The sequence below is a fragment of the Fringilla coelebs genome (assembly GCF_963513975.1).
Source record: "Fringilla coelebs genome assembly, chromosome: 7".
NCBI classification, from domain to species: domain Eukaryota; kingdom Metazoa; phylum Chordata; class Aves; order Passeriformes; family Fringillidae; genus Fringilla; species Fringilla coelebs.
The window spans coordinates 2,085,833-2,096,589 of NC_140035.1; the positions used below are offsets into that span (position 1 = coordinate 2,085,833).

General features: G+C 44.4%; 1 protein-coding gene across 4 annotated transcripts in view; it reads right to left on the bottom strand.

The window, feature by feature from the left end:
- Positions 1–10,757, bottom strand: part of MBD5 (methyl-CpG binding domain protein 5) — a 121,690-nt gene that overhangs the window by 16,694 nt on the left and 94,239 nt on the right. For all 4 annotated transcript variants that reach the window (XM_084209479.1, XM_084209477.1, XM_084209478.1 and 1 more), the window contains one exon: positions 1,641–2,624. In XM_084209479.1, coding sequence (XP_084065605.1) covers positions 1,641–2,624 — 984 coding nt within the window. The remainder of the gene's footprint in view (positions 1–1,640; positions 2,625–10,757) is intronic.

The window sequence follows — 10,757 nt, forward strand, 5'->3', positions numbered from 1 at the left end:
AACACCACTCAGCAATTCCCTGCACTCCAATCCCCCTGAGTGCCAAAAACCCTCTGGAAAACAACCCTGCTCCCTCCATCCTCTGGGAATGGGGCTCTCCTGCTCTGAAATTCCCTGGTGTTGGGTCTTTTGTGTCACCTCTCCTGACTCCTGGGACATAGGGATGGCAGGAGGAGCTTCTGTGGAATTCCAGGCCTTGGAATCTCACTGAAACTGTGCTGGGGTGGTGAGAGGCATGAGGAGGGGAGAGGGAGAGAATGAGACAAACATTTAAACCCCAAACAAAATGAGTTTTTCACCAGCTGTGAAGGAGAAAAGGCTGTTTGGCTCAGCCATGTCACACAGCACTCTAAATAACTCTTTTTTTACATTCTAAAGTTGAATTAACATTTTTTATTACTTTACATGAACGTTTTACCTCTTAAAAAAAAAAACCCACGCTGTTGAACCTGACTTTATGAAATAATAAAGCTTAAAATACATCCATTTTCTAGTTTGCTTATTTTTTAAAACTAAAATACTGTGTTTCCTTTAACATTCCTATTTGAAAAGTCACTGTTAGATGTATTTTGTATGGAAAATGCCAAGTAGGTTGAGTTCTCTGTAGCCATTTAGGTCGGGGTGAGGTATTTTTTAATTATTATTTAATTCCCACCAGGAGTAGATTACAAACAGAGGAGTACCTAGTAAAAAGAAATAATAAATTTTGGTAAAAATAACTGAAAAATCATCACCCAGGAGGGAAAAATTTTGTATTTAAGGGGTTTTTCATCACTTGCTTTGGGATGTTGGCTGTTTTTCATCTCCAGCACAGCTACCCCTGCTAACCCTGTGCTGCCACAGGCACTCCCAGCTCACCCAGGGATGCTCTTCAGCTGCCACTCCTTGAACAATGAAATAAATCCAGTTGCTCACACAATTTTCAGGTGGGTTTAGTAGGTTTAGGTGGCAGAATTAATAATTTCCAAGATCAATATTAAACATTAAGGAACGAAAGCAGAACGCGATTTTAATTTCTTACAAGAACGACTGCTTGACGAACAAGCTCCAACAACTCCAAGGAAATAAAAGAAGGTAAAACCAGAATCTGAAATTCTGAATCTGAAAATTCTGTGTCCAGTCCTGGCTGCTCAGTTTGGGAAGGACCTTGGGATGCTCGATCGCATCCAGAGGGGGCAGCGAGGCTGGAGAGGGGCTGGGAACACAAACCCTGAGAGGAGCCCTGAGGGAGCTGGGGGTGCCCAGCCTGGAGAAAAGGAGACTCAGGGCTGCCCTCATCACTCTGCAGCTCCTGAAAGGTGCCTGTGCTCAGCTGGGCTGGGCTCTGTCTGCAGGAACTGTCACAACCAGAGCACACAGCCTGAGCTGTGCAAGGGAAATAGAGGTTGGATAGCAGGGAAAAGTTTTTTCCAGAAAGGCTGATGAAGTTCTGGAATGTTCTGCCCAGGGAGGTGGTGGAGTGCCCATCCCTGGGTGTGTTTAACAAAGCCTGGATGTGGCCCTGGGTGCAGGGTTTGGGTGAGGGGTTGGGGCTGGGCTGCACTCGATGATGCTGAAGGTCTCTCCCAACCCGGTCATTCTGTGACTCCTCCCTGCCCAGACCCGCCCAGGCTGTATTTTCCCCACAGAGCCGCACTTACCCAGCAGGCCGGTGCCCAGGAGCGGGTTCAGGAGCTGCGGCACCACGGAGCTGTTGCCGACCTTGGCGGGCCCGGGCGCGCCGCCGGAGATGTTCAGCAGCGTCTCGGCCATGGACACCACGGCCGTGCCCCCGCCCAGCGCCGACACCGACAGCGCGGCCACCGCCGCCGACGTGGTGCTGGTGGTGGTGGTGGCCTGCGAGGAGGTGGCGATGGCCACCTCGGGGTGGCCGCCCGAGCTCAGGACGCCCCCCACCAGCTGCGGGTTGAGGGCCATGAGCGCCGAGGCGCCGGGGGCGGCGGGCAGGAGCAGGGGGTTGTTGGCGGGCTCGGCGCCCGGGAAGCCGGGGAGGGGGGCGGGCAGCAGCGGCTCCACACGGCCGCCCTCGGGCAGGGGCTCGGGGGGCGCCGGCAGCTGCGTGACCGGGGCCGCGGGGGCGTTCTGCTGCTGCAGCAGGTCGGAGATGGTGACGTTGAAGGATGGCACGGGGAGCATGGCGGCTGCCTGGGCCTGGTTCTGGAGCAGGGCCGCCAGCAGCTGGAAGTGCACGGGCTGCAGAACCTGCCCGTCCACGTCGCCGGAGAGGAACGCTAAAGCAGCATTGACGTTCGGGTTCAGGAAACCCAAAGGGTTGAGGTTGACCTCAGACTTGCCTTCTCCTGCCGAAGGCTGGAGGATGTTCAGGAGGTTCTGGTTTAGGAGATGTTGCTGATTCACCGGCAGAGAGAGAGGCAGGGAATTGAGGAGGTTCTGATTCAGAGGATGCGGCAGATTGTTGTTTGAAGAGCTGTTCTGCGGGAAGTGGAGCGAGTGTTCGTGGCCGGCGAAGGGGAACTCGCCCCCCATGGGCAGCTGGCCCTGCTGCAGAGGGGTCCCAGCTGCGGTGGTGACGATGACGCCGTCCTGGAGCACAGACGTGGTCTTGGTGATGGCAGCTTGGCTGGAGCCGGCGATGGCTATCGATGAGGACGGGCCCAAACCCCCTGGAATGGAAGAGCAGGAATGTTATCATGGGGGCTGCCTGCTGGGAGACACCTCCAGGGCACACAGCACCGGGCTCAGCACGACCAGCCGTGGGAAAAGGGGCTGGGGAATCCAAACTGGAGTGCTTGGAAAATAGGAATGGATCTGCCTTGAGATGCTCCAGCCACTCTGTGCCACGCCCCATTGGAGATTATGGCACTGTACTTCTCTTAAACGTCTTGGAGAGGGGTTTTAACAGCATTAATTCACATATAATCACAGATTTTCAACAGCATAAACCCAAAACCAGCCATGACCTAACAGAGTTAGTCATGGACCGGGCTGGAATTAACCACCAGGGAGAAGGATCACAGGAATGATGTTGGGTGAAACACTGAGTCCATGGTCCACTTCCAATTTTAATTCATTCACGGGGATTTGGATTTTAGATTATTATTTAAGACATTGTTACTGAATTAAAAAATACATGTTCCAGGTCAGCAGGAATTCACAATTTGTAAAGGAAAAATGTAAACTGGGGTGGTGAAAAATCCATCCCTTGGGATGAAAAGAAAGGGCAACTGGGTAAATTCACCATGAGAAGGCTACAAAGAAAGAGTGAAAAATGTTTATCTGGGTATCTCTATACCCTTTTAGCAAAGCTGAAATATAAATTATTGTTATTTTTTTACTTAAGGCAGTTTTGAATTGACAGCAGTCACTCACATGGCTCTTAGGATGAGAGACTGAAGGTGAGACTGATCACAAAGTATCAATTCCCATTTTTCTGAACAAATACTCTTTAAAAAGGGATTTGCCAGCACTAGATAAGAACTGAGCCAAACCTTTACATCATTTTAAACTAAAATTACCATTTTTTAAAGTGCTGTAATGTTGTGACAACTCCAAGAGGTACAAAATGAACACAGAACACTTTGCACTGCCCTGAACTCAAGAGAACAAATCTCATCCTCTCTCCCAGTAACATTATCACATTTCAGAGCAGAAATTAAATAATAAAGTAACAAAACGTGAGGTGAGGTGACAGCAAAGTGCAATTGTAGAGCACAGGAAATCCCACTCTGGGTGAGTGGGTCAAAAACCTTCATCTTCACAAGAAGCAAATTTTATTCATTTATTTTTAGAAATAAAATCAGTATTTAGAACTAATGCTCCAAGGATTTAAAAATCCTGAGAAGTCCCAAAGACCAACCTGCAGATTTAAGCAATTCCCAATGGAAGAATGAGCTGTACCACACCCCCTTGGATGTGTTAGGGAGCACATGGAGAGATTTTTAATTCAGGCATGAGGAAATTATTCTAGAGAGCCTTCCTGAATATCAAATCTGGTTTGGGTATTTTCCTCTTCTCTGTTTGTAATTTATTCCTGCTCCTGTTTCCCATTCTGCTCAAATCCCATGCAAGAGGATTTGCTGTGCAGCAAATCTCAAAGTTGGAAAACTGCTGCCAGGTTTTGGGGAGAAATGGCTCTGTTTCCTCACCCCCATCTTCTGAGAGGTCCAAAGTGCATTCAACTCCTTTTTCCAGATTAATTAAGTATTAAGTAATTGCTACTGAGGAAAAAAAAAAAAAGTCTTGATGGATACTGAGTAGGAGGCAGAAAATGTGTCCTTATTTCAATCCAGACTGGAGAAGTTGGGAGTCAGAGAGGGGATGAGCAGCCAGACTTGAGCAGGAAAATAAAACACCAATAAATATCCCCCCCAGCTTCTGTCCAACCTGGCCCAGCAGGAATTAGGCTGGAAAAGTCCTGGACTGGGTGTATTTACAGAATTTACAGCTGCAGCTAGGGACAAATTTCTCTGTGGCACCAGAGATCAAAATACCATCCCAACAAGTCAATATTCAATTATGAGGACATCCATGCAAAGTCATTGGAATATGGAGCTGGGAGAGCTTCCCACTGTCTGGCCCTAGCCCAAAGGACAGAATGATGACAACATCCCCAGAACTCCAAAACCCCAAAGCTCCAAACCCCCAAAACTCCAAAACCCTGAAAATTCTAAAACCTCTAAGACTCCAAAACCCCTAAAACTCCAAAACCCCCAAATCCCAAAGCTCCTAAAACTCCAAAACCACCCAACCCCCAAAGCTCCAAAACCCTAAAACTCCAAAGCCCCAAAATCAGCCAACCCCCAAAGCTCCAAAAACCTAAAACCCCTAAAACTCCACAACTCTCAAACTCCAAACCCCAAACCTCCACCACCAAGGGTTTTCTGTGCTGCCCCCAGGCTCTACAATGGCACTTGGGAGGTTCTGGATGAGAAATACAAACAGGAGTTGAACTCCAGAAGGAAATCCCAACTGGAATTCCCAGTTCCACAGAAATGTGGTATTTGGGATCCAGGGAACCCAAGCATGTGTGAGCTCAGCAAACAGCAGTCTTTAATAATCAGAGTGAAAAAGATGAAGGAGCCAGAATAAAAGCCATAAAAGCCCAGGGCAAACCCAGCTCCTGCAGCCACAGACTCTGCCAAAGGTTCTTCTGCCACTTGTTGGGAAAAATGAACTTTGCAACACAGTGGAAAGAAGAAATATCCAGAATGCAGAAAAAGCAGAGCTGTTGTTTTCTTACAGGGTCAAAGAAATGTTCTGGGAGCAAATAAATAGCATACAATTTTAAAAAATTATTCCTGATTTTATTTATGAGCATTTTTAATTCTACTTTCTTTTCAGAGCAGGTTCATTTTCCTGTGTGCATTTTAGCTGTGTTCCTTTTCTTAAAGCACTGCCTGACAGGTGTTCTTAAGCAAGGACAATAAAATAGATGGGTATGATGGAATCAGTTTGTGTTCAAGAAGATTCACGTAAAATAAAGAAATCAGAGTGGAAGATATTCATCATGAATGTCTCAGAATTATTCTTCCTAACCACAGATGTATTTTCCAAAAGGACTGCACTTAGAGTGTATTAATTAGAGAAGAATATTTCAAGTGCTATTTTACAACTCTTTTCCCTGTGAGAAACTCTCCATTACACATCCCAGTATTTCAATAATCTCAAAAACACGCTGCTGGAATTTGTGGGGAAAAAATACTCAGTAAAACAGGTGTGTGAGGCACTGAGAGAAGGGGAAGGGCAGAACTTATTCATCAGCCATTACACCTGAAACATTTTTAGAACTGAGCATAAATAAATGGTATCAATTCCATTTTCTTGCTTTTCAGAGAATCCCAGACAGGTTTGGGTTGGGGGGGACCTTAAATCCCAGCCAGTGCCACCCCTGCCATGGCAGGGACACCTCCCCCTGTCCCAGGGACACCTCCCACTGTCCCAGGCTGCTCCCAGCCCCATCCAGCCTGGCCTTGGGCACTTCCAGCCCCAGCTGCTCTGGGAATCCCAGCCAGCCCCTCCCCACCCTCCCAGGCAGGAATTCCTTCCCAAAATTGCCATCCCATGGGAAGCCACCCCCCATGTCCTGTCCCTCCAGGACCTTGTAAATAATTTCTCTTTGCACATCCATTAAACCACAGCCAGCTTTGCTTAGATTGGATATTTTCTGGGCAGCTTTTCTCATTTTGAACCTTTCAGGTTTTGGAATGTCCCTTTCCTCTCCTTGGTCATTCAGGAACTCCTCACTCCACGCTCAGCACCTCCAGCCCCTCCTGGTGCAGCTCCCCAGCTCAGGCAGCAGAAATCTGCAGGATCCTCTCAGAAACCCCAGTGGGAGCAGAGAGAGCTGACCTGAGATCAGCAGGGTGTGAGAGCACAGAAGATCCTGAGATGTTTTAATTACCACCAGCTCAGAGGGGTTGTGACACCTCCTGGGGTCCCCCAGCCACGCCTGAGGTCTCCCGGAGCTGCTGCCACACTGGGGTGAAATTGGAATTAATCCCAAATTAGAGATAAAACCTCAGAGCCTGCATTAGTGGGGAGATTGTTCAGTTAGGGATTTCCAGAGCTCCCCCTTGGAAAACAGCCTCAGAGTCCTGCAAGATCCCAGAGCAGGAGTTCCTGCTGTAATTCCCCATTCCTCACCTGCACACCTGGAACCAGCACTTACACATTTTGACAGTTCTATTCCCCCTTTTCCTTCTGGGATCAAAAACACTGAAGATCCTTATCTGATATTTCCCTTATTACACTGTCTCCAGTTCCAAAGAAACCATAATTCAGCAGTTCAGCACAAACTGCTGTCACTCATTCTCCTTCTGGAGATGCTGCAGGGCCCCGAGACAGCCTAGAAATCACCAAAAATGGCCCAATAAATCAAATATCCCCATCAGAACCAGTTCAAATTAAAATCTGCCCTCCTCTGCAGTGCTCCAGGGCCATGGAATGTGCTCTGCTGGGAAATATTCACCTGCCTGCCCAAAATTCCTGTGCACCATGCTCCATGATCACAGGGGGTTTTCATGTTCAACAAAGCTGAAATCTTTGAAATCTGAAAAACTTCCCTAAAATTTTGGAAGGGAAGGGCAAAAGCCCAGGACAATGGAAGTCCATCAAATTAGGCTTTTTAAAATTTAATAAAATTAGGCTTTAAGAAATTTTTAATTAGGGGTTTTTTTTTAATTTAATTTTTAGAATTTAATACCTGTCCCAATTTCATTCTTGGCTCTTTTCCCTGCCCATCTCCTGTGATTTCTGCATTTCCCCAGCACTGCTGGGTTGGAAATGACTTAGAGGAAACTGTTGTGATGTGCTCAGCTGCCAGCAGAGCAGTGTTTGATAGAAAAGAGTCAAGAAAACAGCACAATCCTGCAGGAGCAGGAATTCAGGATTTTCCCACTCACAGCTGTGGCAGATGCATTGCAAATGAAGGAAAACACTCCACTGTGAATTTGGGAAGTTAAAAATTCAATAAAAAGCATTATTTCCTCCAATAATCCCCACTCCTCCCTCCAGCAAAAGCTGGAGCTGCCCACTGGTTCCATTTCCAGCTAAATATGTGTGGGAAATCCCACAGAATTCATGCAGGTTTTCTCTGTAATAATATCTTTAATAAGACTCATCTTTTTACATTCATTTGTTATTGCTTTTTACAAACTCCCTGACTTTTATCAATATAAAATCCTAGAAAGTTGCATGGCAGTTAAAACACCAACCAGGTAACTGAAAGGCTGTAAATTGCTGGCAAATTCAAATTTTAAGAGCTAAAACAACACCAGAAAACCCCAAGCTGTGTCCAAACAAGCACTAAACATTTTCTTTATTCACAGTTCTTAACTGAAGAGAAAAAAAAAATCACTTTCCTCTCCCCAAAATAATAACAAGGGAAAATAAGTTATGATTTAGAAGAAAGAATGGGAAAAAGAAGCTGGAAATTGAAGTAACTTTAAATTTAAGTTAATTTTAAAATTTAAGCAATATATTTAATTAAATGATTCCTTATAATCTTTCCCAAGCAGGGCAAAGAGCCTCTAGATGTTTCTATAAACCCCAAATAATGGGATATTTAAATTTGCTTTATAATTAGAAGAGAAGGTTCTTGCCATCCTGTCTAGAGGTGATTCCAGTTTAATAAGAATTTTTTTCTCACACACAACAAGTCCCAAAAAGTTTTCAGATACTCTTCTGACCCTGGAGCCCAAAAGTTCTTCTGATTTGGTAATTCTAGGTTATGTAAAGTAATTTTGGGAAGCAAATCCAGACTTGTTTGGTTTGATTTGTGTTTCCAACACTTTGCACTGAGGTGATTGAATCAAAGCCCCCCAATCCCTTCTCTTGGGGTTTTTTTTTTCAGCACCACGGTCCATTCCCAATTTTCTTGCCTGTATTAAAACAAATTCCTCTCCTCACCCTCAGTGATTGCTGTTGTGCTCCTCCCTGTTTAATTATATTTTATTATTTTTATTTTGTGCATTTCACCAGGAAAAATTCCCATTTCAGGGAAGAAATCAGAGCCTTTTTTTGCCAAATCTGCCAATTTTTTCTCATTTAACTTCTAGGCCCAGAGTTTCTCCTATAGTATAATGTTAATATTCAACACCACTGATATCTTTAATTGCTGAGGTTCCCTTAATTCTCCTTCTCAGCAGTCCAGAGCTTTTATTCCCAAATCTTTTCACTCATTTCTATCCATCCCATTATTTATGGACATGGATATTTATGGATATGGATATTTATAGATATGGATATTTATGATTGCTTTCTTAGCAGGATCTGGATGTTGAATGTTCAACACTCAAACACAGATTTCCAACCCCGTGAACCACACATTACCAGCAAGAAAAAGGTAAATAAATAAAACCCTACAATCAAATCCATCACCCAGTGATGCAGTTCCATCCTACAAAAAGAACAAAATCCACCACACACACCCTGAAAATTACCTGGGAATTAAAGATATTATCTGTGGAAGAAGAAAACAAGAGCTGGAATACCAGAACTTGGTCCATGTGGTTAAATATAATTAAAAGCTTGGGCAATAAGCAGCTAATTGTGGGGATTCACAGGGTTTTTTCTCTCAGGAGCTATTTCTGAGGAGGAGCTGTTCTGAATTGCTGGCACAGACACAGAAAAGAGATTTAGCAATTAAAATACTTCAAAACAAAGGGGAAAAACAAGCCACAAACTGAAATGTGACCATGAGAGGTTCCTTTAGACACCTTCCTCTGCTGAACTGCTGTGGGAAATTCAGTGTACAGGGGCTTTCACCAGCTCCAGCCCCAAAACTGACAGAGCAGAAATCCCAATATTCCTCTCCCCAGTTTTGGTACAGAGCTGGATGCAGGCTGGCAACTCACTTTTATTTTAAAAAATTCTTATTATACCACAAAGCACTCAACATTTCACATGAGTCTCAGGGAAAGAACATTCCCATTCTCCTGGAGATCCAAGAGAATTCCCCTCTCTGGATTAAAGCTCAGCCCTGAGCCCTGTGCTGCTGGGAGGACTCAGCAAGAGGCTCAGCAAAGAGTTTTAGGAAAATAATGAACAAAAATAACACAACCTCCTAAAGAAGAAAACATTCTCCAGGTTTTACCATAAATATTTAGGGGAAAAGTAGTAAAGGTAAAAAGATTTTTAGAAAGTTGTGTGAGTAGGTTTTTAAAAGAGCAAAGAATTTCTAGTTAGTTGTAGTTGTAAAGTTTCAAAGTAGAAAAGTTACAATAGTACAGTAACTAAGGACATGAAATAATAGTTTTAGGTTTGGTTAAGAAAGATTTTAAGACTGTAGAAAAATATGTTTAGTAAGACAGTAGAAGGTTTTAAGTTTAATAATGGAGTATTGCATATTGTTAATAGCAAGTATTGCTTGAAATAAGTGTATGTGATTCTAATATATATTAGAATAATATATAATATTAATATAAAAGTATATATTAATATATAATATATAATGGTAATATTGGCTAAGATAACTATCTGTAAGTTTTAGTACTATGTTATTGGTTAGAAAGCTTTTAAAATGTTTTGTAACAAAGAAATCTTGGGTTGTTGTTGGTAAGACATGAGTTGTTATTTTTTAATTGCTTTAACTGTGTAATGAGACTGTTGTAATAAAGTGTAAGGAATGTATCTCAGTGTTTTTACCTTTACTGGTTTTTAATTGCTTTAACTGTGTAATGAGACTGCTTTAATAAAGTGTAAGGAATGTATCTCAGTGTTTTTACCTTTACTGTTTCCCCCACAGATATTCAATAAATAATGAAATGCAGGCTGTGTATCCTCCAATCACCGAACTAAAGGAACAACTTCAGCAGCAGAAAATGGAACATCTCCCAACTTTCCAGCCTTTTCCCACACAGAATTACCTTTTCTCTTTTAGGTAAGGAAGAAAGTGTCACTGATGCTTTGGAACTCTGACTCCAGCCCTGTGAGCCATGCCCAGAGAGGGGGAATGGCAGGAGGAGTGCCCAGGTGGGGTCATGCCCCAATTCCTGTTCCTACAGGGATGAGATCCCAGCTGATGCTGGATTCCTCCAGGCTCTGACCCCTTTGTTCTGTTCCATTTGTATTTCTGGGGGGGATTCAGCCTGGAGCTGAGTGGAGTTCCAAGCACAGGCTCTGACAGACACAGGAACACCACGGGAGCCTTTGGGAGTGGAGGAAAGCCCAGCCAAGGTGGGAACCAAGGGGTTCCTGCCCCAGGGGTTGTGTCCTGTGCTCAGTGGGACAGGGAAGTGAATTCCCAGGGCCATCCCAGGCCTTTGTTCTGTGCAAAGTCTCAGAAGCTGCAGCTGAAA